The following is a 27,606-nucleotide window of genomic DNA, read 5'->3' as shown; positions in this document are numbered from 1 at the left end:
GCCACATCCCCGACCCCACAGGCAGCAGGAGTTCACACAATCTGGAGGAGCAGGAAAAAGAGTGAGAGGGGACCAGTGTAGCGGAAGGAGAGAACCCCCAGGGCCAGGCTGGGTACCCAGAATGCGTGTCCCTCAAAAGGATTTATTTATCTTTCCGATTGAGCTTTAAAGATGCCCCGGAACTCACAACCTCTGGTCACAGCTGAGCCGTGAAAAGCCAGGTAGAAGGTGAAGAGCCGATTCGGTGAACTGGGATGGGTCAGAGCCGCGTTTCCAGTCTCTGCGTAAATTCCAGGCCGGTTGGCTGACGAGAACTACCTGGAATGTCCCAGGCTCGGCAGCGATGAGTCACACGCTTTACCCTCTGACTGCGCGCGTGATGGTTGTAGGAAAGGCCCGTTCCCAGCAGCCCGGGTGCTCACAGAAGCAGGGGCAGCTGGTGAAAGCCGCCTTCAGGAATTCAAAACGAGGTGCCTTTTCTCCCCTTTGGAAGAGGGAGGAAGGAGAGAGGTTGCCGAGTGCCCTGCAGGGTCTTCACACTGTGCATGCCCTTACAGTGTACAGGATGTGCACTAGCATGTCCGTGTGGCCACACGCACACACGCAGATGTGCACCAACACACACCCAGGGCTCTCAGGTGGAGTTTGCATTGTGCCTGCTGTTGGGTGTTGGCCTTTCAGCCAGTGGTTTATTAAACCCAGAAGGGCTGCTCCGCAGCGGTCATTCTGCTTGATTCTGGGCCGTAAACGGCGGAGAAGGCAGCCCAGGCAGGGGCTCTCCTCCAGGGACACGTGCGCACCCGGTCCCGTCTCCTGCCCGTATCATCAGCATCACCAGTCCTGCCACCATCCAGACCGGTGAGGGTTCTCCAGGCCCCAAGAGGGCAAAATGAGAGAGAGAAAACCAATGTCTTTTGTGCCATCAGGGAAACTAAACCAGGAGGTGACACGGTGAAACCAGGGGTCAGAGGCAGACATGTGAGCCTGTAGCTCTGATCTGGTGCCATCCGCCGCCCATTAGCGCCTTCCCTCAGTCCCTCGGCAGTTTGAAACCATCTCTGTGTACCAAGGCCTTGCCCTTCTGCTTTTACTTTCAAACTTCAAAGATTACTTTTGAAATAGTTTTTGCAGTGAAATTCCAGAGGTTTTACACATGTGTGAAAGGAGGAGTTTGGCTGTTAAAATGTGTTTGTTCTGCCCCTCAGTCCTCTTAACTACAAAGGTTCCGAGACCGCCCCCACTTTGTTCCCTTAAATGTTAAACCAGCTACCTCGCCGCCATGTGGTGCTTCGCCCCAGCCTCTTCCTGGTGTCCCCAGACTGGTTTCTGTTCAGCTAGAGCCTCACGGGGCAAAATTGATCATTTTCTTTTTTTATTACTGGAAGAATTATTTCGTGTTTGGGTGCTGTTCACAGCTCACTGCCATGAACCCCGGTCTGTGTAACTGAGACAGCTCTGGTGTCCAGTGCTGGGCAGAATGGGTGGTGGCCCTGGCTGCAGCTCAAAGCACTTTCCATCTGAGAGTGGGAGTAAGTTTTTGGTGGGTAGAGTGTGGGCATGGTTGATTTTAACCCCTGCATGTCTTTAGCCCCACAGAGACCCAGCTAAATAATTGGGGTGAGGGTGGATTTCTGTGTCCCTGATGCCCCCATCTGTGTTTTTGCTGTCATGGGTGATTCTAGAACAGTAAACATCTCTTCCGAATACAATAATCAGACCACGGATGTTTTCAGGGAATGGCTCCCTGAAAGATATTACCCAGATTTAAAAACAGCTCTTTAGCCCATAATTTCTCCACAAAAGCCTAGCAATGTAAAAGTGAAACGTTTTGTTGAGCCTGTAGAACTAACGATTCTATAAATAAAAGTTGACATCATTTATAAAGTTTTTAAAATAAATTTTGTCATTTAAATAAATTCCTCCATATATTACATCACCGTTCGTAATAATTTTAACTGTGGGTTTTATTTATATAAAAAAGAATTGGGCCAAGACCCAGGCTTTCGCTGATCAGGCTGTTGGTGTACTTGGCCCAGGTTCCCGTTTCACCCCTTCCCACGCCCCAGATCAGGACGTTCAAAGCGATGGTGTGAATCCAAAGACAGCCGCAGAGGGACTTCCGCCGCAGTCCAGTGGATAGGACTCAGTGCTTTCTCTGCGGGGGCCAGGATTCTGTCCCTGGCTGGGGAACTAAGATCCGGCAAGCCACACAGTGTGGCCAGAGAAATAAAGACAGCTCCGGAGCCCCAGGAGCTGCTGTCGTGAAGCCTCCTCGGACTAGGAAGCTTCCTCTACTCCAGGGTATTAGGTCAAGGGTGATATTTTCTTACAACAGAGGCCAGTTTCGTCTGCAGTGAGTTGTTTCCCCTTGGCCCTCAAGCCTGGTAATGAGGCTTCACCAACAGCCGCGTCTGCCCGGAGCCCTCTGATACCCCCTTGTAAAAAGCAGAAGAGACAGAAAGGCCTCTGAAAATTCTCAAGCTGCCTTTAGTCTCGGAGGTGTTCCCGGGTCCCTGCTTTCTCTGGAGCCACCTCAAGAATCTGTACTTTCTGCAAACGTCCTCACACCGCAGGGCAGCCAGCTCTTTGCTGTCACCCAGGATCCCCCTCCATCCCTTGGCGAGCTGTCCTCCTGTGCTTGGCACTGGCCACCCCTGCCCCGCCTCCCACCTGCTCTGTGATTGACCCTGCGCTCCGCCTCTCACCCTAGTGACACCCTCTTCACTGTCTTAGCCCTTTTTGACTCCCCTTTCCCTTCCAGCACCAGCAGTTGGCTCTTGGTTGGGGTCAATTTTTTAACATAAAGAAAGTTACTGCTTTTGCAGGAGAGAAGCGGGGAGTAGCCCAGTTGGGCTGCAATTCAGGTGCAGAGTATCTCATGGGCATCCTTGCTGACCAGTTGCCCCCACTCATGAAATCCCAGCGGTGCCTTAGCAAAATGACCAGTTGCTTCACATCACAGCCTACAGGGTTTCCACTGATAGCAGATACCATGAGTCCAAGCTTTGAATACCAAGTCCCGAGGGGGAGGCTGTTTCAGGGGCAAGGACAGCTCCCTCTCTGCTTCCGATCACACCACAGATGACCTCGGAAACAGGGTGGTGTCGCCTCTCGCTCCAGTGGGAAGAGGTGTGCTGGAGGGGCACCCCTCGCGCCTGGCCACCGGTGCCTTTACAGGCAGAACCGTTAAAGCCACCTGGTGTTTTCACAACCCTCCGTGTAAATGAAATCACAGCTTGGTGCTTGTCCAACAGCCTGGACGGCATCAAGCTGCGAGCCCCAACCGCCGGACGCTGGTTCGCTCTCTGCCAAAAACTAAACAATAAAAACAAGCAAAAGAAGTGTGCTTTCAAAGTGCGTCTGTCAGAAGACGATTTGGAAACTCTATCACAATAAGGACTGAAGTCTGAAAGTGAAAGTCACTCAGTCATGTCCAACTCTCTGCGACCCGCATGGACTGTATAGCCGTTCTGGCCACGGAATTCTCCAGGCCAGAATACTGGAGTGGGTAGCCTTTTCCCTTCGCCAGGGGATCTTCCCAACCCAGGGATCAAACCCAGGTCTCCCACCTTGCAGGTGGATTCTTTACAAGCTGAGCCACCAGGGAAGCCACCCCCCGCCACCCCTCCCTGAGCAGACTGTTAATGATTTGTGTTCTCAGAGTCCCCAGGGCCCTGAATTTTCTCTCACTGAAAGGCGGCCTTTGATTTTGGATTTGGGGTCTCTTCCAGGCCTCTGCTCACACGGTTCTTCCACTGACCCGATAAATGATTACATAGCAGTCAGGAGACCCATATCCAACACTTGACTTTGTTACCGGCCTGCTGATCACACTGAGCAAGTCAGTAACCCTCTCTGAGCCCAGTGTCATCCTGGTGAAACTGGGCCAGGGTCAGCCTCACAGGCACAGGGTGAAGACTGAGGCTAAAGGAAATCCTGGGTATGGGGCCCAGAGGCCAGTTACGAGGCCCTGCGGGCGTCCACCTGGAGCTGCTCAGACTCTGGTGAGTGTTCCCTGGCCCGGTCCAGCTGTCCCTCCCCACTGGCCTGGAGCTGTGCCCACCTGCAGGGTTTCTGTTTCCCCCGTGGGGTCTGTTTTTTTTTTTTTAAGTTCATGTAATATTACCCCTTCCCCTGGACTTGAAAGAAATGTATTTTTAAGAACAGGCCCCTGGTTTCCAACTGACCTTCCTTTCTTCCTTTTCTTTTTTTTTTTCAGTCTTACTTATTTATTTATTTTGGGCTGTGGTGGGTCTTCGTCGCTACACAGGTCTTTTCTCTAGTTGCGGAGAGCAGGAGCTCCTCTCTAGTTCTGTGCGGGCTTCTTGTTGCATTGGGTTCTCTTGTCGAGGAGCACTGGCTCCAGGGCATGAGAGCCGCAGTGCTTAGTGGCCCGTGGGCTCAGTCCTCGGGGCTCTAGAGCTCAGTGTCAGGGCTCTAGAGCACAGGCTCAATCATTGTGGCGCGCGGGCTTAGTTGCTCCACAGCATGGGGGGATCTTCCCGGACCAGCGATGGAAGCTGTGCCTCCTGCTCTGGCAGGCGGATTCCTTTACCACTTAGTCGCCGGCCCGGCCTGCAGTTTTTCGAGACATCACTTAGGTGTGTCTTTTTGAACCCTTTGTTCCTACTGAAGTGTGGGCTTTCACACTTTGTCCTGACAAAAAGATTCCTTTAAAAACTCCAGGGCAGATTTTCAAGCTCCTGGAAGTCCTCACTCAAGAGAAGCCCAGAGGGGTTTAAGGAGGAAACTTGAGTCTCACTTGAGCAAGTGAGAGCCGAATTCCTCGGCTTCAGAGTGTGCCAAGCTCACTTTGAGTGAGGTAGACAGAGAGAGAAAGGCCTTGGGTCTGGAATCCAGAAAGACAGCCGCAAGTGACGTGAGTCTCTTTCTTCTGATAGTGAAGGTAAAAGCCGGAGAAACCCTGAGTGCTCAGAAATCTGAATACAGAGAGATACAGAGAGAAACCAAGGACCGTCCTGGGTTCCTTCTCACTTGTGAGTTTTAGAGGCTCAGTCCACAGAGTATCTGGACCAAAGAGGCTCCCAGGACTACAGCATAGCAAATAATCTCCCTTATGGCAAAGAGACTTGGGTAACCCAGTGAAGCTATGAGCTATCCTAAAGGAAATCAACCCTGAATATTCATTGGAAGGACTGATGCTGAAGCTCCAGTACTTTGGCCACCTGATGCAAATAGCTGACTCACTGGAAAAGACCCTGATGCTGGGAAAGATTGACGGCAAAAGGAGGACAGGGCGGCAGAGAATGAGATGGTTACATAAAATCACTGACTCAACGGACATGAGTTTGAGCAGACTCTAGGAGACAGTGAAAGGGAAGCCTGGCAAGCTGTAGTCCATGGGCGGCAAAGAGTGGGACACAGCTGAACGACTGAACAACAGCATAGGGACTGATCCATCAGTGAGCAGAGTCTCTGATTATACTTTGGCACTGGTGTTACTTGACACCAGATTTTGCAGGAGTGTCAAGAGGCCGGTCTTCTGAGCTAAATGTGGGTGATGGTGCCGCCTTCCCCTTTCGACTGGAAGCAGGGCTCCCTTACTTCTCACAGACATAGGACAGAGTGATGCCATCTGCCTCGCAGGGTTGTGACAGCTTTCTCCAAGTGACCTCTGTGGCCAGTGCTGCTGCCCCCACCCCCGACACCATTAGTCCTTACTGATAACGGAGTACCTTGCTCATGCAGGAAAAGCTTCACGGAGCTACACCCGTGAGACCCTCAGCGAAGCACTCTCTGGATCCAAGCCCACAGAGGACTCGCTCCTGTTGCCATTGTCTCTAGGTTCCTGAACCGGTCTCTGGAGGTTTGGGGCTAGAAAGCTGCAGTTTTAATGAGCACCCCAGGCCATTCTGATATACCTGGAAGTCTGAGAACCTTCTGTTGGAGAGTCTGGGGCCAGCTCTGAAGACACTGTCTTTAAAGCCTGCCTACCTACCCTGCCTCCCCCACCACCGGTCTGGACCAGTATGTTGCCCATGAGGGTGCCCCTTGTCTTCTCGCAGGATGTGGTTTGCTCTTTAGAGAGAGAGCGCGCGTGGCCAAGAGAATGAGCTGGCTACCTGAGTGGCAGTGCCCTGGGTGAGCAGCAGTGTCCCTGGCAGTCAGGATCATCTGCCTGGACTCTCCATCAGGGCTCCTGTGAAAACCACTTGTGTTCCCTGCCTGGGGCGTCTGCGATCTCTTGGAGCTCAGTCAGCTGCTCTGGACGTTGCCTGCCTGTGTCTCTGAGGACCCCCTGGCACTCCCCCAAATAAATCTGTGGTACCCCTCGCAGCCTCTAAACCTGGGTGAGTTCCATCAAGCCAAGTTTGCTTGCGTGACTCCACTCTAAAACTGCCCTGACGGGGCAAAAAGAAGCCCTGCTTACCGCGTGGGAGCAGAGCTCACTGCAAAACAAGGCAGGACGTGGGAGGAGGTGCCCTGGGGCCTTAGGCAACCTGAGCTCTGGCTCTGTGGCCACCTTGCTGTGAAAATCATGAGACCCTGACCCATGTATCTTCATCTGAAAAAAGAGGCCTTTCCACAAACAGGCCACCAACCTGCTGGCTTAGACCTTTGCCGTGTGTCCTTTGACCTGTTTATCCTCAGAGTCCTAACACCCGTTTCAGCTCCCACCAGCCGTGTTCTCAGCTGTTCCACTGGGTACCCTGGATAGTCCACTTTTGCTACACTTCCTGTGATTTTAATAATAATAGTGATACATAACCTCATGGGACTGTCATGAGAAATCAGTCGACACACGGAAAGCACCCAGACGAGGCACAGGGCAGTTCAATTGAGACTGAACCACCGCCACCACCCTCTTTGGATTTGAAGGACTTTGGACTCAAGGTGGGTAGGGACAGTGGGATTTAAAGGGATGAGAGAAGGAGCAGGGCCCTGTGGCTCTAAGCACCCCCCAGGTGGGGGTGAGGGGTGGGGAGTGGTAGAACCTTTCCCCAGGATTAGGAAAATGGAACCGGAAGCTCTCTCAAGGCAAGAGGGAACCATATCCACCCTTGCTTGCTTCTCTTTCGGAGGAGGGCAGGACAGTGCCTGCGGCCTCCACCGTGGTCCCCTCGTGGGCTCAGCATGTGCAGCGAGCAGTTCCCGCCCACAGGCAGCGCTGCAGCTCTTCAGGGATTGCTGTCTCCTCTCTGTGAATCGCACTGCTGGGGAACAGTTTGCATAGATTCCCACGTTTGTAATTAAAACAATTGAGAAACAGTTTTCACTATATATTAAAAAAAAAGAAGCATAGCTGAACAGGAAATGTCTTTTAAGCAGATGTTGTGCTATGAGCCCCATAGAAATATTATCTTCTCATCAGCCCAGCACGGTTATCTCAAGGCTCGAAAGAAACTAAGGGAGCATCTTTTCTCCTAACCCAGCATTTCTTTAGCGCCTAATATCATTTCACATTTAAAGGTGACAGCAATATCTTTAACGTTTTTCTATCGGATTAATAACATTTAATGTTCAAAGCAATAAAGCGAAATGTTTTTGTGAGGGTTTCTTATATCACTAGCGGAAAATTCAAGTTTAAAATAAAAAAAAGACCACACACACAAAGTGCAGCAGACGTCGTGAGCCATAAACTCGAAAGGGAGCACGGGCGTCATCCGGTGTGGGTGTGCAAGGCCTGCCCCGCCTGGCGCCTGGAGGGACTTGCGCACTTGGCGGGGAGCGCTCGTTGCCCTCGCCCACTCCCCCAGCCATTCATCTCCCCCCGGCAGCGGAATATGACAATGTTAGCATTTTTCATTTCCCTGACGTTACCATTAATAAAGCAATGATCCAAAAGGGGCTTTGCTGACTCTGTTCTTTATGCTTCCATCACTCACGACTAGATAATTTCACACAGGATCGTTTTAAAATTAAATGACGATAAAAACGCTCTGCTGTTCTGTGTTCACCAGTTCATAGAAGTCTATCAAGTCATTAATGTGTCATGACAAACTGCTCGATGGATACAAGAGTAATTAATTATTTGAATAAATAACAAGTTGAACTTGGGGCTTTGAACCACAATGACACCACGCATCCCATTAAGGGCGTCTTGGAACCTTTTCAGGGCGCCGGTCTGAAGAGTTAAAACGCAGGCCAGGGTATTTGGAAACGATGAAAAACAATTTCGTAAACACAGGGTAACATTTTAACAGGGAGAAAGCCAAAAGTGTCATGTTGCCATGCCCACATGGCGTTTGGTGTTAAAAAGTTCTCCGGCTGCAACCATTTCAAGATACCACTTCAACAGTGATGATTTCAGAGAACAATTATACAGATTTTCATAATCACCATTAATCTCTGCATATTTTTCAAGATAATTACAGCAATTATTATTTAGATTTCTCTTTCTGTGTGCCCATTGTAGAAAGGAACAAGTGCTTATTATACCAGATAGTTCAAAGAACCTTGGGTTAAAATTCTTTGTCATCTCTGCACTCATTATTTCAACTCGTGTTGCCTCTGAAAGTTCATCAGCTCTAGAAATGAGCGCAGTGTGAGCAGGGCTCTATTATTAAACCTTAAGGTTGAGCTCAAACCGTGGTGAATTGTTCATCTGTGGGACTGCTGGGTTCGGTTAGAATTACTGTCAGGTAGAGGGAGACGCCCCTGACAGATGCAGTTGGAGACGGGTGGCAGCCTCACACCCAGCTTCCGTGATCGACTTACAAAGTGAGCTCACAACCAGTATTCAGAGAGTACATCTCTGTGACATGCCCTTTAAAGGTTAATATTAAATCTGAAATCTGAGCACTTGGTGGCATTGTACTTCAGAGATGCTCCCCAATATTCCAGATGAAAGCGGGTGTCAGCCTAGGTGTCAGTTTTGTCTCGGGTTGCTCCTTTTTCTGACATCACTGTGGTCCAGGGAGCTTGTCCACCAGAGCTGAGTTTGGGGCATGTGATGTATGGCCTTCATGAGAAGCCATTTCCAGGGAAGAGCCCCTTGAACGTCCCGCTGGTTGGAAAGGCGCCTCTGGGCAGGTCGATGGGCACACCTGTGCCCCGTGCCTGCTACAGGGGGGCAATTTTGTCATCTCCTGTCATTGCACGCTCTCTGTGGGCACCAGCAGCCTGCCCACCTCAGCCAGAAGCTGCACGTCTGGCTACGTGAGGGGGAGGAAGTCCAGGCCTTCGGTTTTTAACTGGGAAGTCCAGTGTTTGAGAAAAATACAAGACAGAGAAATGGTTTGTTTTTTTTCTCTCTTCATATTAAGTTTTATTATAAAGTTATGACCTGGTTCAAAGGCACATGGCAGTGCAGTCTTACTTAAACAAGTTGGATTTCGATTGCTGTGAGACTTCCCGCATCATTTGGTCTGTGTCTGTCCGTCACTGTGTCTGGGCTCTTGGAATCACCCGGCAGCTTGGGGAGGATGGAACTTGGGGCCTCCAGGGGGTGGCTGTCCCTTCAGAGCTCAGGCCTTGGCTCCAGGGTGCTCATCCTGAGTTCTCCCATCCACTCAGGGGTGCCCAGGCCCTGGTGAACATGATCCCACTACTCAAGATCAGGAGATTCTCTGTGCTGTGGAGCCAGAGGATCACATTTTGTTCCATTTTCCTTTAACCTGTGGACAGTCTCTTTCCAAATCTTAAAATTTATAACCTACCCCTTTCCAGCTGTGTGATCCTCTAGCCTGTTATCTTATCATTAAAGTACTTGGGCAAATAAGCAGTTAATTAACAGCTTACTCATTGATCATGGAATCAGAAGAAAAGGAATTAGAATGTCCCTTTACGTAGAGTCCTACTGGAGAATTCCCATCTGGAAACACAGCTTTCTTCGGGAACGCAGGCCTTCCCTTGTTTATCTGGGATTGCCACGTCCTTGCAGGCCCCGGGCTAGCAGGGAGCTCGTGATCTGGGGAAAGGCACTGGGGTGGGTAACAGGAGTGGAGTAGTACTGGGAGCAAGGCCATTGACTCCAACGAGTGACAGCTCAGGAGGTGACCCGGGGGGTAACTTTCAGCTGGTTTGGGGGTTCGCGGGCAGGAGTGAGCTCTCCAGGCCAAGCACAGAGCAAGGAGACAGGCCTATGGTAAACAGAAGGCCTGGCTTGGTCAGAAGTGGCAAGCAGGTTACAGTAACTAGATCTCAAGGTGTACAGAGCCGTGGGGGAGACTGCAAAGCTAGGTTGGGGTCAGCTTGCCAGGGCCTGGGCTAAGACCTTTGGATGTAAACCTTTAAACTTGAGAAAACAATTGAGTTCAAATAAAGGAATGACACAAGGAGTCCTGCACTGAAAGCCAACTCCAAAGATCCCTGGGGTGGATGTGTCTGTCTTGGCCACGAGTTTTATCCCCCTGGGGCAAGTGCTCAGAAGACCCTGTGGGGACCCCCGCCCCGTGCTGGCTGCTTCACAGCTTCCACTCAGTGTACCTCCCATCCACGTGATCACCCTTTCTGATTGTGGCTTTCTGCTCCCATCCTTCTCTGACTGCTTCATGCCACGTAGGATGGTGTCCCCATTTCTGCACCAGCTTTGTGGCCCTGACCTGACTTCTCCCTTCTGGGCTCCGGAGCCCTTTGCAGAGCAGGGTTGGGGACACTCATGGGGCCATGCAGAGGCTTATTTGGTTGTTGTTCAGTCGCCGAGTCGTGTCCAACTCTTTGCGACCCCAGGGACTGCATCACCCCAGGCCTCCCTGTCCCTCACCATTTCCCGAAGTTTGCCCAAGTTCATGTCCATTGAATCGGTGATACCATCCAACCACTGATGCATGTGTAAGTGTCCCTGACACTGTCCCCTAGACAGGCACCTCAGGGCACTGCTCCCCTGAGCATGGGTCAGTGCTGGACAACCTGGACACTTTCTTTCTGCCCTTTAACCCCAAGAGAGTGGAGGCCTCTGGTCCAGAACTTACTATAACCCTTCATGATTGTTGCTTTTGAGAAGGCTTTTTGTGTAGAATCCAGAGGAAGGGTAGAGAAATCAGCTGTTACCTACAGTGGGCCAGCCTGGGTGGATTTTGTCCATTGTATCTTCTGAGGTCGTGTCCAGCTGTTTGTGATCGCATGGACTGTAGACCTCCAGGCTCCCCATCCATGGAATTTTCCAGGCAAGCCAGCGGGAGCAGGTTGCCATTCCTCCTTCAGGAGATCTTCCCAACCCAGGGATCGAACCCATGTCTCTTGCATCTCTTGTGTTGGCAGGCAGATTCTTTACCACTGTGCCGCTTGGGAAACCCACAATGGAATACCACTTCACCATAAAAAAGAATGGAATGTTGCCATTTGCAGCAACATGGATGCAACTAGAGGTGATCACACTAAGTAAAGTAAGTCAGAGAAAGATAAATAGCGTTATGACTTCACTTATATGTGGAATCTAAAGTGTGGCACAAATGAACCTATCTAAAAACCGAAGCAGACTCACAGACACGTATCTGCTTATTAAAACCAGGTTCCTACGGACACATCTAGTTTCAGAGTACATTCTCATCTTCTTCCCATCATTTTGCCAACTTCTCTGCCTCAGCCTACACATGAACAGTCAGCATCCTTCAGTGTTCCACCCTGGGCCCACCTGTCCTCACTTAGCACAATGCGGGTAACACCCAAACACTCCCTTAGGTCTCACTCCTACACTTGTATCTGGGCAGTCCTCACCAACCAGCCTTACGTTCCTGGCACTTGTTTCCCCACCTGTATCTTCCCTTGGATGTCTCACAAGCCCTTCAGACTTCACACATTCAAAATGGGACCCAGCAGCTCACCCTGTGCTTCCCGCCCCCGCCCCCACGTCCACGCTGAGCACCTTTTCTCCCAACTGTTTGACCCTCAGAACACCTCAGAAGCACCCTTGACTCCTCTGCCCTTGCTCCTTCATAGCCCATCGCCGAATCTCTAGGTTGTGCCATCTACATATCCCTCCCTCGGACTCCTCCCTCTGTTCTCACGGTCACAGCCCTAGCCCAGGCGCCCACCATCCCTTGGTTTGCTGTCAGAACCCCCTCCAGGTGGTCCCGCCTCCAGCCTTACTGTCATCACAGCATGGGAGACATCCCTAAAACGCGAACATGATATGTCCCCTCCAGCTCAGAACCCTTCAGTGGTCCCCCAGGGGCGTCACGGGGTCATGCAGGCCACTGTAGATGGCAGCCACGGCTCCCTGTGAGCTGGCCCTCGGTTGTCTCCACTCTTACTTCTGGGCAGCTGTAACAAAGACTGAGCTAGCTCTGTAGCCCCCCCGACGCACGTTCTCTGGCAGGTGGAGAAAGCAAAGTGCAGAACAGTCAGTTACGCTGTGATGCCATTTTGTTAAAAACAGAGGAAAAAAAGGGAAAAGTGAAAGTGTTAGTCGCTGCAGTCATGAAGTCTTTGCAACCGCGTGGACTGTAACCTGCTAGGCTCCTCCGTCCATGCAATTCTCCAAGCAAGAACACTGGTGTGGGTAGCCGTTCCCTTCTCTGGGGCATCTTCCTGACTCAAGGATTGAACCAGGGTCTCCTGCGTTAGCAGGCAGATTCTTTACTGTCTGAGCCACCAGGGAAACCTATACCCCAAAATATGCTACATTTCTGCTTGGCTTGCAAGCTCATAGGTAAACACAGGAAACGGAGGGACTGCAAGGGCCGTGTGCAGACCCCTACCCCGGCTGTCCCCAAAGGACAGGGCTCTGGAGTCAAGGTGCATTTTCACGTACCTGGACTATTGGAGTTGCTTCTTTAGAAAGCATTTATTGAGAGGTTGAAAACAAAAAAAGCCTTAAAAATATGCATGAGTTGGTTTTGAGACGATGAAAAGAGCCCTGGAGAACAAAGCGCACCTCCTGCATGGGGTCTGACCCTGCCCGGGCCTGTCCCGCCCCATCAAGGCTCGGCCTCCGCTGCAGGACAGCGGCTGCGGGTTGACCGGCTCGGTTTAGGCCTCGCCCGCCTCCGAGCAACGTGCTTGCTCCTGGCGGCCGCACCCCTGGGCTGGCCCCTCGCTTCTGCCTCCTGTTGTGCGCTCACAGAGCCCCTTGTCGTCTCTCGAGCTCACAGAGGAGATTTTGTGCGTGTGCCCCGGGGAAGCAGGTGTGAACGTGTGATGATAGTGACCCGCCTGGGAGCCCCTCAACAAGCCACAGGGGAAAGTGTCACTTAACTGGATTTTATCTTTACTTTGAGGGAACTGCAGTTGGTCCCTGCCCCAAGCCTTGAAGTACTCACAGAGTTTTATCCTTCCCCGGTGGCTCAGATGGTAAAGCGTCTGCCTCCAGTGTGGGAGACCCAGGTTCAATCCCTGGGTCGGGAAGATCCCCTGGAGAAGGAAATGGCAACCCAATGCAGTACTCTTGCCTGGAAAATCCCATGGATGGAGGAGCCTGGTAGGCTACAGTCCATGGGGTTGGACACGACTGAGCAACTTCACTTTTCACTTTCTGCAGCTGAGTGAAGGTGTTCTCCTTCATGTATTTAGAGTCCCTGGTGGGCAGCCACCCATGGCCCAGCTCCGTGGGCTTCCACCACCCAGCAGAGACCCTTGAGGGTCCTCTCGCACAGCCCCTGGGGCCCTCTGAGGTGCTGCTCAGAACGGTGGGGCAGGAGGGCTGGAGGGCCCCCAGACACCTCCCAGGATGTGGGATGTGGAAAGGTGAAGCAGGCTACGGGACTAAAGTGACAGTTACTGTCTGGTGCTATGCGTTTGGAAGGTGGGGGCAGAGTTATGGGGGGACTTCCTAATTACCCACATGAAATAGAACCCCAGAGACCATTTATTTGTGGTGTGAAGGCATCTTTGTTTGAAAAGTGCAGTATTTCTGCCTAACCTGGTAAAATTAGCCTCCCGACACCCAGGGGCAGTTTTCTTCTCTTGGCTTTGGGGGGGCTCTTTACCAGGGGACGTTTAGCACCTGGACCAGCATGGGGCTTGCTCTCACAGACGAGCTTGACCTGTGACCGTAGGGACGGCAGACACCAGGAGAGCCGTGGTCAGGGCACCCAGGGAGGCCCTGCTGGGCAGGCTTTGCCTCTGCACCCCCAAAAGCCTTTGGCCTCAGATTACATAATTGAACGTGGATGCAGTTGTGTTTTTATGTAAAAGCAGAGAGAAAGAAAGGTCTGTCTTGGAGGGGCTTTTCCATCTAGTGCAGGGGTGATAACAGTTACTGAGGACTTAGTTTGTACCTGGGGCTTTACGCTTTTAACGTCATTTAAACTTTGCAACTGTCCCGGTATGACTTGCTTCTGCAATCAAGGAAGCAGGCTCAGAGAGATGACACACTTGTCCTGAGTCAGAGGTGCGGGCAGTGGGGTGCCTGCCACGGGCCCCCGGCCTCTTCCCAGTAGTGGACTGCGGACTGGGCATGCCTGTCCCCCTCCACGAGGACAGGTGCCTCCTTCCTTCCATGGAGACGCCTTGTGCATGGGACCTGGGAGGCTCTGGTCATGGCCGATAAAGTACTGCTTTTGGCTTACAAGTAACGTGGCTAAACTGATTACTGTGGGGATCCAGAAGGAAGCTGTTGGCCTTGTGTAAACTCAATTGGAATGTCACCTAGCAGACAGCTGTGGGGCGTCCACAAATATCTTCCAAGGAATTTCCCCAAAGTGAAATCACAGAGAAAGCAGGATGGGCTTGGCCGTTTTGGTTTGCAAATGAGTGAGAAATGGCCCTGAGATCTTGAGTTGTTGGCATTTTTCCCATCACAGACTGTAAAGGACTTTTGAAACGCCCCAGGAAAGGGGGAAAGAAAGGGCCGGGTTGCCGATTATTTACAGCTCTGATCCCCAAGCAGGTACACAGAATTAAAGGCCTCCCACCATTCCAACTGCATGTAATTTTATTGTGAAAATGACTGCCTGCCAGTAAGTCACGTTGTTCACTCTCATCTCTGCGAGGACTTCTGAGGAAGCACAGCTGAGCTCACTTAACACCACTTGGCAGCCGTAAGCGGATGACAGTGGAGATGCTGGTGACGGAGTCTTTTTAAAAATTTTACATTTTCACCATTGTTGTTCCGTCTCTTAAGTCATGTCCGACTCTTTGCGACACCCTGGACTGCAGCACGACAGGCTTCCCTGTCATTTACCATCTCCTGGAGTTTGCTCAAATTCATGTCCATAGTCGGTGATGGCATCCAACCATCTCGTCCCCTGTAGCCCCCTTCTCCTCCTGCCTTCAGTCTTTCCCGGCATGAGGGTCACATTTTCACCATATGACTTTATGAATCTCTGGATCAAGTGTGCCGGAATTAATTCATGTGTCGATTGGAGTATTTCCTCTTTGAGGAAGGCATCAGCTGGTCCTGGGCCCGGTGCCTTTGGGAGCTGGTCAGCAGTGGGTTTGTGTTGAGCCTGCAGAAGTCCAAAGGTGTGTGTGGAGGTGAGAATGAAGGGAAGGCACTGAGGGATTGCCTTGGCAAGTAAAATTACAGTTCCCATACGCAGGAGCTATGGCCCTCTCCTGTTGCTGGGCAGAGTTCCTGCAGATTCACGGCAGAGGTGTCTGTGCAAACAGGAATCCAATTTATGTCCTAACAGAAATGGCATGCAAATCGGACTTCTTCCCCCAAGGAAAGCAAAGGCAAGTAGCACAGTCACTTGGGAAAAAAATAAATAAATAAATCCCCCCTTTCCTTCTTTAGAAGAGGGAGTGGTATTAATATAGTAGCAGATTAGAGCTTTATTTGTTTAAACCTTGCAGATTCTGTAAGCATTCACAATCCTCTTGACTTGTAGTGCCTGATTGTAAAAAGAACAGTTGAATGAGCTCATTGTTTCCTGGTTTTTTTCTGTAATGTATTTTACAAACACTCCGGTGACAGGCCTGACACGCTGATTTCTATGTAGTCGCACTTCAGTTTGGGATTACAGCATTAATAACAGAGTTCCATGCATCATGCCATTTTTAAGCATGATCGTTATGATAAAGGGCATATACTTAATTACAGGCCTGCTTAATTACAGCTCTGTTGAAGCTCGTTTGTTTAGGAGAATGCTAATTGCGCTACGGAGCCCACGGCACATCCTTGCTTTCATCTGCTGTGTGCTGCTCGGTGCCGAGGATCAGCATTTTGTTAAAACTGCCACCAAAAATTTAAAAAGAAAAAAGGGGGGAGGGGGGAAGGAAGAAGATGAAGAAAGCACTCTTCCTAGTCCTGAAAGGTGGCCTGCCTGGCACGAGGCTGTGGGCCTGCACAGAAGCCCGTGTCTGCTGTGCGCCCCTTCCACCCTCATGGCCCGTCCTGGGACAGATGCCGTGTGGTCCCCGCTTTACAGGCAGGACAGCCAAGGCCCAGAGAGGTGAGACAGCCACACGTCTGCTGCACATCCTCCCGGCCACAACCACGGCATTGCCACCGCCATCTGGGCACCTGGGCTCAAATGCTGGCCCCATCAAACTCCCTAACTCCTTAGCCTTGGGTTCCTTAAACATTAACTTGCCCGTGATCATCGTGGATGTGACGTTATTTAGTGCAGGTTGGCTCTCTCGGGTGTGGTCAGTAAATGTGGTTTCCTTTCCTTCACACTCTCTCTGACCTAGAGTTGGACAGGGGAGAAGTTCTGCTACATCCAAGGTTTCAGGGGGTCAAGGGACCCGGACAATGGACTGTCTGGGCCCCAGAAGCTCCACCTTCAGTGCCAGTGAGGAAAGGACAGCCCTCTGTGTCCTGCTTCTGGGTTGTGCCCACGGATCAGTCAGGCTGTGTCCACGTGAGAACCCTGTGCAAGCCCAGGCTGCCTGGGAGGACTGGTGGGGGGGGGGGACGAACATGCACCCCCTGAGCAGTGGCTCTGTGGGGGCTGCCCCTGCTCACGGCTCCCCCTCAGCCCCTCCACTGCGTGTCACTGTGACTGGGACTCGGCAGTGGCTGAAGGCTGGGGGAGGAGTGGGGTGAGGACAGAGCACGGGGAGGAAGACACGTGCTCCCCATGAGGAGCCCGGACGATGATTTATGGGATCTTTTGGAACATGTGAAAAATGAGCACCATTGATTTTAAGAATTATGTCTCACAAGCCTCTAGATATCTTAAAATATGGAAAAGCTACCCAGATAGGGAGAATAGAAATGGATGTCCTGGAATTAGAAGGGGATTTAGCAGTCCCACAGATCAGCTTTCCTACCAACACACAACATCCCTCTCTAACCCCCTGACAAGTCGCCGTGCATCTGGAACTTTTTCAGCCGGTGCTGTGTGTCCTTCCTTCTGGCTTCTCCAGTGGAGGACAAGGTCTCCCCCGGAAATCGTGCCCTGCTGCCAGCCCCTCTTCTTGTGACAGCTCAGAACACGTGCAGACGCTTGACCATGTTCACCTCCAAGGCTTCTCTTATCTGGTGATGCTCAGTCGTGTCCGACTCTGTGTGACCCCATAGACTGTAGCCCACCAGACTCCTCTGCCCATGGGTTTTCCCAGGCAAGAATACTGGAGTGGGTTGCCATTTCATCTTCCCAACCCAGGAATCAAACCTGTGTCTCCCGCATTGCCAGGTGGGTTCTTTACCGCTGAGCCACCAGGGAAGCCCCGCTTCTGTCAGAACCCACCGAGCTGCACTTCTTCCCACGTGCTCCTGGGCTCTTGGGTGCCGGGTGTGGCCAGGCCCCCCCAGAGAAGCAGGTCTGATGGCTTCCTCCCCTTCCCTCCTTTGGGCTCTCAGGTCCCTCACCAAGCTGTCAGGACAATGCTCTTGAGGGCGCAGTCCCAGCACGGAACCCCCTCCCTTAAGGCCAGAACAGACCAAGGTGGTGAGTCCCCCACCCTGGCGTGGGGATGGCTCTGCTGTCGCTTACGATGTCAGCTCCCAACTTCTAAACAGTCAGGCGACTTGTTCCACTACGGTCAAGTCTTTTTTTTTCGTGTCTTCTGCTGTTATTCCAGCATGAACCTCTTTCATTCCATCTGACGCAGTTGGCATTTTGGACCTAAGGTACAGGACTTAACACTGACCTTTAACAAATTCCATCTATTAAATTTAGCCCATGACCCTGGCTTTTTGAGATCTCTATTGGATTTCTCTCCCTTATCCAGTCTGCGGGCTGTCCCCATCGGCCGCATATCGGATATGCCTACTCTGCGTGCCTTCACTGAAGTAATTGATAACGCCCTGGGCACCCTCCAGAGAGGATGCCTGAGGTCAGTGTCAATCTATTAATCAGCTTCTTGACCATCTAGTCCAACCAGTTATGGATTCTCCTACCCTTAACTTTGTCCAGCCGTACTTATCTGTCTTGTCCATTTGGATAACGTGAGAAATTTGTCAAATGCTTTGCTCAAATCTGCCTTCTTTCAGCCTACCATAATCTTGGCTATGCTAGATTTTTTTTTAAATAAATGAAACTCGGTTGGCAGATCATCTGTTCAGCAGACTCTCAGTGGCTCCTGGGGACCTGGCTCCCCTTTTCAGGGTGTCCGAGCGTGTCACCCCAGAGGCTATTCCTCTCGAAGCAGCACCTGCCCATTCGCAGCTTCTGCCCCCAGGACCCTGTGGATTCACTTTCTTTTCCTCTAAGACTGTTAGAGTCTGTTCTCTAGAAGAACGCAAGGAGTGTCTGGCTGTGCCCGTCTTCCCATCGTGAACTCTTCAGATTAAGTGGAAACTTATCCCCAGATTCTCATCTCTCTCTCTCCGTCCCCAGACGGCTCCCCTCAAGGTCGGATCAGGTCTGCGTGGTTCTCCGCAGCGGCTCCTCTGCTGCTCAGCCCCGTCAGGAGCCCGTCGCCCCCTGCACTACGGGCCACCCTCACACTGCCTCTTGCTTCTCAGACAGTCTTGGGAGTGCATCCTTCCTTCTCCACAGATGTGTCCCAGGCTGGAGCCCCATTACAGGGGATGCCGAGCTCTCCAGGCACCCCCTCTGCTGGGACAGGAATGCAGAGCTGACTCAGGTGTGGACAGCCGGAGACCCACGGCCAGCAGAGGAGACATGACCCTAGCCAGACACCCAGGGGGGCGGGCAGGACTTTGGGGACAGCATCCTGCAAGAGGGCACGTTGAGCTGACCCCAGAGGGATGGCGGAGGGACGGGGGCGGACACAGGGTGAAGGGGATAGGCAGGGAGCACGCCTGCTCGGCAATCCCCGTCCCTTCCCTTTGGGTGCAGCTGTGACTCCAGCCTCGTGCTGGGCAAGGGTCACCACCCTCTCTCACTACTGCCCAGTGCTCCCCAGGACTCTCATTTCCTGCAGTAATCCAGCCCTTGCAGGTCAGTGTCCCATGTTTTCAGAACATGAGTTCATGGAGCAGACATTGACATTTTGATGGAAACAGATGTCACCAGTGAGAAGGGCAATCTTCATCATATCTTTCCAGAACCCCCAGACACTATGATGGGCAGAAAGCCCAGTGAATGACCAAACAGGGTTCCCAGCCCAGGAATGCAGCCAGGGCAGGTGACCACAGGGGCTTTGAGATGTTTGAAGGAGAGGTAAATAGGCTGTGGTTTCCAGCGTCCCACATGGGGTGGGCAGGATACAGGCGGTGGCTTCCTGATGAGGGGACTGACTGTGGAGGGAAGCGTGGGTCCAGAGAACGGTGGTGGGTGTGACCTGGGGCTGTTGGCACACATAGTCACCTCCTGGCCCATAGGGCTGATGGAAAAGAGCTGGTCAAAGGCCAGCTAGACACTTGGTGAGTGTGTGGTATTGTCAAAACCGTGAAAGGCCCTGGTGTGGAAGACGCAGGTTTGCCATCAGAAATAGCAAGTATCCGTCATAGAAGGGCCAGAGGTTCGAGTCACTGCTTCCACCTATGTGGCCCCCGACCGCCTGTCTGTGAGTGATCAAAAATGCTGCCAGTGCTGTGTGCCCACCGGCCTGTGTGGCATCAGGAAGCAGCCGGGGTCAGAGTGCCACGTGGGGTGAGCCTTGACTTCCAGCCACGGTGGGTGAATGGTGGCAACTGCGGGGAAGGAGCTTGGCCCTTCCCTTGGGTTCTGGGTGGGTCCTGTCCTGTCTCTTCTAGAAGGTGTCGCAGCCTTTCAGGGATCATCTGTGCGGAGCTGTATCTTCCCAGCTGTGAACGCACATGCGTGGCTGTGTCACTTCAGTCGTGTCTGGCTCTTTGTGACCCCATGGACTGTAGCCCACCAGGCTCCTCTGTGCATGGGAGTCTCCAGGCAAGAATCCTGGAGTGGGTTGCCATTTCCTTCTCCAGGGATGTAGAATGCATGTAGGTGCTCAGATTCCCTTAGTATATTTGTGCATATGACATACCGTGTACAGTGACTGTGGGCTCCCCGCTCCTTCCTGGGGAGGTATCACACTGTCCCCAGTGCTTAGCTGGGTCTCTAGGCAGGGAGGGCAGGTCCCCAGGGCCTCTGTGATGCAACGTCTCTGACCACAGATGTCTCTGTCCGAGCCCCGTGGCCCACGCAACCCTCCCAGGAAAGGAGGGGGTGTCCCGTGCTGTAGTGGGGGTGGCTGTGCTAGTTCCTTTTCATACTTTCCAGAGAAGAGTCCATTTTTTTCCTCCCCAGAAATGATGAAAGTAGCTTAAAATGAGACATTTGGTTCATCTTGTTGATCAGAGAGGATTTGTCCCAGAATTCTTTTCTTACTTCCTTTTCTTCTTTCTGCTTCTGCGACTATTTCTTAGGACTGAAAAAAAGAAAAAAACATTGTCCACCACCAGTGTCCCAGAGAATGGCCCCCCTCAAGATGACAGGGAAAGTGGAGACCCTCATTCCCAGGGAACTAACTCATCACTCCACATCTTCCCGTGACCACAACTCACTAGAAAACCGCAAGGCCCCCCCACGCCGTGCCTGTGGCTGGGACTAGTGAGGCCAGTTTGGCCTCTGCTCAGGGCTGATGGGAACGCTGGACCCCAGGAGAAGCCCCTGCCCATCTCCCCAGCCTGTGGCCACCCAGCCTTCATGCTAAGAGCACCTGTGTCACGCTCTGTCCAGGGGGACCTGTTTCCCCAGGTGTCAGAGTTTCCACATGGATGTCAGAATCCCTCATCCCAGGAGTGGGGGCAGCCCCAGGTCGTGACTTGGCAGTGTTGATGACCTGGGGATGCAGTGGATGTGGGGCCGCGGGAAAGGACCTAAACCCCTGACCCCTGCCTTCCCTCTTTTCTCTTCCGGGGGCCCATTCCCACCGCTTCTGTGTCCTCTGAGTACTGAGCAGACAGTTGAGCCTCTTTGCAGCCCTGAAAGACCAGAAGCCAGCAGTGGTGGCCGCGTAGGCCCACCTGCCGAGCTCACGTGGACAGCTCATACCAATTCCTGTACAGGCCGCACTGCCCTCCTTGTAAACCCCGCACAGTCAGGGTCGTGGCCAGGGTTCAACCCAGTCTCTCTGACTCCAGAACCACTCTTTCCCCTCAACCTGGACCTTTCCTGTGAGCCTGACAGCCTGGCTATGATCAGGACTCAGCCAGGAGGGCAGCTCATGAACACAGTCACTGCCCACCTCCACCCCGAGCCCCCAGCCTTGTCCCTTCCACCCCGTGCGCCTCTGTCCTGCTCCCAGCCCCTCGGTGGCTCCCCCAACTCACAGCTGGGACCCTGGGTGGGCTCCGGACCGCCCCTACTCTCACAGCTCCTGTCTGTGCATCCCGCTGGGTATCTGCCTCGCTCACCAGGTGTGTGTCCTGGGAGCACAGATGGCACCTGGGCGCCCGCCACCCTTGGCCCCACTTACCTGTGCACAGGTCCGCCGGCTCCAGCCCCTGACCGGCCTGTACTGGCCGTGTCAATAGCTCAAGTTACTGAAAGTCAGTGGATCTGCAGTACCGTTTATTTTCACTTTTTTTCCCCCCTCTTCTTTTGCAGCCATGGATGGTGTGCCTTTTATGATTTCAGAGAAGTTCTCTTGTGTTCCAGAAAGTGTAAGTTTCTCGCATGATTGCCCTCCCCCTCGGCTCCCTCCACCCCTAGCCTAAGCCCTTCTCTTCACAGCCCTGCAGGGCCATCCTGCTGCTGCTACTGCTAAGTTGCTTCAGTCGTGTCCAACTCTGTGCAACCCCATAGACGACAGCCCACCAGGCTCTTCCGTCCATGGGATTTTCCAGGCAAGAGTACTGGAGTGGGTTGCCATTGCCTTCTCTGGCAGGGCCATCCTGGCAGCCCCCAAACCCCTCCCCTGCCAGAATCATCCATCGCTACCCTTGTGCCCCATCCCCCACCCCCGAAGCTCAAGAGCAGGACTCTGTAGCTGTGCCTAGAAGGTGCTTGATAAGTAAGAGAAGAGAAGGGATAAGGGTGGGGAGGGAGCGAGACAGACGGACAGACGCACTCCGATGCAGCCACAGCCGAGTCTTCTTGATTCAGATGTGATGGTGAATTATTCTGAACCTCGCTGGCTGTAAGTGCTCCTGGCTTCCAAGCTCACCTTGTTCATTTCTGCTCTTTTGGTTTAACATTGACAACGTTCAGCAGAAAGCGAGCTGCTAACCCTTTCCCGTTGTCATGGCCGCATCCTCTGACGACCACACTCTCCGCTCTGACTCACAGGCGTTGAGTGGCAGGGCTGGGCCTGCTCATGCCGGCTGCTGCCCGGCCGCTGTGGGTCCACCACCCACAGCAGGCCAGCACAGACCCCATGGTACACGAGAGGGAACCGAGGCCAGGCTGGGCTCCCGAGCCATCTTTAGTGACAGAGGGACCGAGTGAACTCGCCAGGCCTGAAGGCCGGACCCCACACCTTGAGAGGCACCTGGCACGCACGGCCTTGCGGGGCCCGCCTGGCACCGCCCGTCTCTGGCAGTGCCTGCACCCCTCAGTGGTGCAGGCCTGGTCTGTGGGCTCAGTAGACTTGTTCCTGGATTTTTTTCAAATCCTTGCTGCAGAAGTTTGCTCTTGAGTAGTTAATAAACACGACAGCCCTGGTTTGGGCACCAGCTCAGAGTCCTTCAAGCAAAAGTGTTTTTCTTGGATCCAGCTTTAAAACCACCCAGCTTGAGATCTGACCTGCCCTGGAGTTTCCATTTTCATGAAATATAATAGGCCTCCTCTGAACCCTTCTGGTAAGCAGCTTAATCGTGAAAAAAGAAAAGAAAAAAACACGCCCGTGATGTTGACACGCGGAGCCTGTGTAACTTCAGCTCACCACTCACGCCACTTGGCTGTGTTGCCATGGAGATGCTGGCGCCTCTCCCGCCCGCGCGCCGTTGGAGAGGCCGTTCTGTCCTGTGCTGCGGCTCCAAGCGGGCAAGTTTAGTGGGGCAGTTAGAGCCTAATGATATAACAGCTGGACCGCCGCTGGATCCCCGGCCGCACGGGCAGGTGGCCCCGTGCTCGTGCCGCGCAGGCTGGCAGCAGGAGAAAGCCAAACCATTTTGTGGCCGTGGGGCAGTGCAGCTCCAGGAGCCGAGAGCCTAATTTGGTGCCCCCATCCCAAGTCCAGGCTCTGCCGACTCAGCGAGTGCTCAAGCAGGCGGCCACGGGCCAAGTCCAGCGCTTCCCCTTCGCTTCTCTCTCTAATCTCCCGAAGCCTGGCCTGGCCGGGAGGGGCCCGCCCGCGATGCTTTGTAACTGGAGAGGAGGTTGATGGAGGGATTAACCTGTCCTGCTACATCCCGCCTAGAGGCAGGTGGAGGCGCTGAGCCCTGTCAGAATCCAGGTCCTGGGGCTCGGAGCCAGCCTTCAGGGACTCCCCCCGGCCCGGCTCAGACTCCAGCTCTTGCCCCCTGCCTCTGGGCTGCAGTTCAAAACCACGAAGGCCTCCAGGGGTTTTATCCGACTCTCAGGTTTCACCTCTTCACCCCCAGCTGCTGGCCCCGGGGGGCTGCCTCAGGAGTACAGACCGTGCGGATCCCAGAGGGGACCCGGGCCAGGGACCTGGGAGACAGGACTCCCTCTGCCCCTCACCGGGCGTTCAGCCCAGGCTTCTCCGGGCCTCCAGCTGACTCTCGTTGCCATGTGTGTTTCATTTTTCATGCTGTCTGTGGAAAAGCCAGTGTTTTCAAAGAAGAAAGGTCCCCATCTCTATGAAGTTTCAGAAACAAACACCCCATTAAAATGGTGGTGTTATTTTCCACCACTGTTGATTTCTCAAACGACCATTGATGGGCAGTTGGTTAGTTCGTTCACCTGGCATTTTAAATGACCTAAAATTCCCTCCAACCCCTTCCCTAATGCTAAGGAGTCCCAGGCAAGAGACGGGCCGCCTGCCTCCCCAGAATCCTTTAGACCCGTTCCGACACACAGGCAGGGGTGGTCAGGGCAGTGTAGTGAAGCCGTGGGCACCTCCATCCCCCTGACTGCAGAAAGAGCACACTGGCCTTTTTGCAGGGGGCAGTCAGAGACAAGAGGCAGAAGTTACTGGCGACAGTGACGTTCTTTCAGGAGAGCTGTGGCCGCCCCCCACCCCCGACCTGGGTGCCTAGGCAGAAGTCCCCCCCAGAAGGGACCCGGTGGCAGCCAGGATTGCTGAGTCTGCTCACGCAGCACTGTGGAGTCATGCTGATGGTTTCTGTAGAAAAGGAGTGGAAAAAACACCGGATCACAGAGGGGTTTGAAGAAAAGCAAATGTGAAGCAGCACTTTTTCCAGCCAGGTAAAAGGATGACTTGATGTATTTTCAGATGCAGCCCTTTGATCTCCTGGGAATCACCATCAAATCTCTGGCAGAAATTGAAAAAGAGGTAAGCAAGCTCCCCAGAATGGGGCAGGTGGGGCCCGGGTCCTTGCTGCCTGGCGTGGCGTCTCCCTTCCACATTAAGGGTGTGTTCCAGGGACAAGAAGGGACCTTAGGGTGGGGTGGGCCTCTGAGAAAGAAGCTTTCACTCAGGTTAACTTCTTAAAGAAACTCACTTTTTAATGTGTGTATTACTTAAAGTAATAAGACAGAAGGTTTTACACGATAACACGGGATCAGTCAACGCTGCTTCATTTTGTTAAAAAAAAAAAAAGTCTCAGCTTAAAGAAGGCAGAGGTTGGGGCCAGGGCGCGGAGTTGGCTCCTCCTCCTTCAGTTTTATTATTGGCCTCCAGTAGGTGTTTGAGGAAATGTCCAAGCCGTTGCATGATTTAGAGGAAGGATCAGGACACGTTCCGTTGTGCTTGATAAAGCCAAACCCCTCTTGGCAGCCTGGTTAGAAAGAGTTTGGATGTTTTCCTAATAAAAAGAGATCCCAGGATTTGGAAGCACACGTCACACCTCTGAGGAAAGAGAGTGGCGATAATGGAACGGAACTGGGGGTCAGCTCTCCGGGTGGTCTGCCCACTCTCGTCAGACAGCGCCGGCGTGCGTGTCGTCTTCCGTGTGGAGATGGTTGTTAAGCGGTCACATGCTTGCAGCCGGCTCTCCTCGGAGAGGGACATTCGTCTCAGAGATGGAAATGGTAGAAACATTTCAATATTCTCAGCTCCTCTGGGCTTTTCTCTCGTGTACCCAGCCAGCACTGAAGCAGGTTGCATTATTGAAAGATGGCTGAAATCAAGGAAAATTGAATCAATATAGTACAACAAATTTCTAAACCTGTCACAGCAAAAACAAGACAAAAAAGTCCCCCTTTGTCTTGGATTTTCAGTAAATCGTAAAACCCCAAGCGGACTGTCATCTGTAGATTTTGAGAGGGGTAGAACAATGGCCAGCTGCCACATCAGAAAAACACATGTGGGTTGAACCCCGGGTCAGCCCTGGCTGAAAGTGAGGTGACGGCCCACCCCCGGCCAAGACTGCCTTTGTGAGGGGTCCCCACAGGGTGGCACCGGCGAGCACATCCGGACGGCCTTTGCAGAGACCTGCTCTGGCCACAGGCTGTGAAGTGGGGAGCCGGCCTGTCCTTTCAGGATGGCCAAGGTCACACAGACTTTAAGGGGTGGGGGGGGCCAGGGGTAACCCCCTTCTCTGATTAAAGCTTGGATAACAGGAAAACCTGTCTCATGAACACTAAAGGGACAGTTGTGAAAAACACCACAGACAGCAAGCGCCCATCGCCGCAGGTTGGTGGGGGTGGGTGGTCAGTGCAGGAGACGGGGCAGCTGTGAACATCACCCCTTCCCTCCCTGCCCGTCCTCCCGGGCTGGAGCCAGAGCCCCGTTTATTTAAGCATCTCCCACATGCTCGGCTGTGGGCCTGGACTTTACCTCCATCATCACCGATTCTCACCCTGGGCTGACCAGGTGACAGCATTCCTCCCCATCTCGTGGGTCAGAACTTGAGACTCAGGGAGGCGAAGTTATCTGCCCAAAACAAGATAGAGACCTACCGCGTCGTACTCCAGACGTGCTCTGTTATGACATGAAGCCCGCGGCCCCCTGTCCTCGGGTTGGTGGGGACAGTAGTACCAGGGAGGCCCGTCAACCTGGGTCCTGACCCCACCTGGGCCTTCAGGTGACCAGAACAGGGTGAAATAGGAGAGAGCCCAGTGGCAGAGCCAGTGCCTGTGGTGGAAACCACCGTCAATTCTCTTAGCTCTCTTCCCACGGAAGGGCCAAAAATGTCTGTTTAGAGTGCAGTGTGCTGATGTCGGGTGCTCTGAGCAGAGCTTGGCAGGGGTAGCATCCTCAGCTCTTCCACGTAACCTTTCTGAGCCTCAGTTTCCTCTTCTGTAAAACCAGGAGAGCATTAATAATGAAAATTTATGGCATTTATGGGTGTCACTGAGACAGTCACGGAAATGGCTCAGAGCAGCACTTGCTATGGCAGCTGCCCGGTGAGGTATCAGTTCAGTTCAGTCGCTCAGTCGTGTTCGACTCTCTGTAACTCCACGGACCGCAGCACACCAGGCCCCCCCGTCCATCACCAACGCCCAGAGTTTACTCAAACTCGTGTCCATTGAGTCGGTGATGCCATCCAACCATCTCGTCCTGTGTCATCCCCTTCTCCTCCCGCCTTTAATCTTTCCCAGCATCAGGGTCTTTTCAAATGAGTCCGTTCTTTGCATCAGGTGGCCAAAGTATTGGAGTTTCAGCTTCAGCATCAGTCCTTCCAATGAATTTTCAGGACTGATCTCCTTTAGGATGGACTGGTTGGATCTCCTTGCAGTCCAAGGGACTCACAAGAGCCTTCCCCAACACAGTTCAAAATCATCAACTCTTTGGCGCTCAGCTTTCTTTATAGTCCAACTCTCACATCCATACATGACTACTGGGAAAACCATAGCCTTGACTAGACGGACGTTTATTGGCAAAGTAATGTCTCTGCTTTTTAATGTGCTGCCTAGGTTGGTCACAGCTTTTCTTCCCAGGAGCAGGTGTCTTTTAATTAGGTATAGCAAGTGTCATGGTTGTGGGCGGTGTGTTTTTATTTATTTTTGGCTGCACTGGGTCCTCATTGCTGCACACGGGCTTTCTCGAGTTGAGGACAGGGCTCTTCTCGCTGTGGTGAACAGCCTCGTTATCGTGGTGGCTTCTCTTGTTTTGGAGTTCGGGCTCTAGGGCGCATGGGCTTCAGTAGTTGTGGCACACAGGCTTAGTTGCCCCGAGGCACTTGGAACCCTTCAGGACCAGGGCTCGAACCCACGGCCCCTACATTGGTAGGCGGACCACCAGGCAAGTCCAGTCGTGTCGTGGTCCTTGTCACCACCATCCCCCGGTCCACAGGAAGCAGGGCGAGTTGGTGCAAGTCCACCCCGTCACAGCCTGACACGCTGCCCTCTGTCTGTGGCAGAGCAGAGATAGCCGGTGGACCATGCCCGGCTTCCTTCCTTGTTTTCAGTGATGGGTTAAAAGCACATGTCTGTGTTCTTTTGTTGAAGGAGATTAAAGTGGAGTTAGAGA

At 52.9% G+C, this 27,606-nt stretch overlaps 1 protein-coding gene across 11 annotated transcripts in view; it reads left to right on the top strand.

Annotated features, from left to right (window-relative positions):
* Positions 1–27,606, top strand: part of MVB12B (multivesicular body subunit 12B) — a 200,674-nt gene that overhangs the window by 151,261 nt on the left and 21,807 nt on the right. For 9 of the 11 annotated variants that reach the window (XM_055400884.2, XM_088841152.1, XM_088841149.1 and 6 more), the window contains 2 exons: positions 21,714–21,769; positions 24,466–24,525. In XM_055400884.2, coding sequence (XP_055256859.1) covers positions 21,714–21,769; positions 24,466–24,525 — 116 coding nt within the window. Of the gene's footprint in view, positions 1–4,901; positions 5,698–21,713; positions 21,770–24,465; positions 24,530–27,606 lie in introns of those variants that run through there. The other 2 variants (XM_088841154.1, XM_088841151.1) reach the window with 2 other exon arrangements.

Source organism: Moschus berezovskii, chromosome 11 (genome assembly GCF_049115385.1).
Source record: "Moschus berezovskii isolate FMDL1 chromosome 11, NW_MosBer_1.0, whole genome shotgun sequence".
Lineage (NCBI taxonomy): Eukaryota > Metazoa > Chordata > Mammalia > Artiodactyla > Moschidae > Moschus > Moschus berezovskii.
This window is presented reverse-complemented; position numbering and strand designations above follow the sequence as displayed.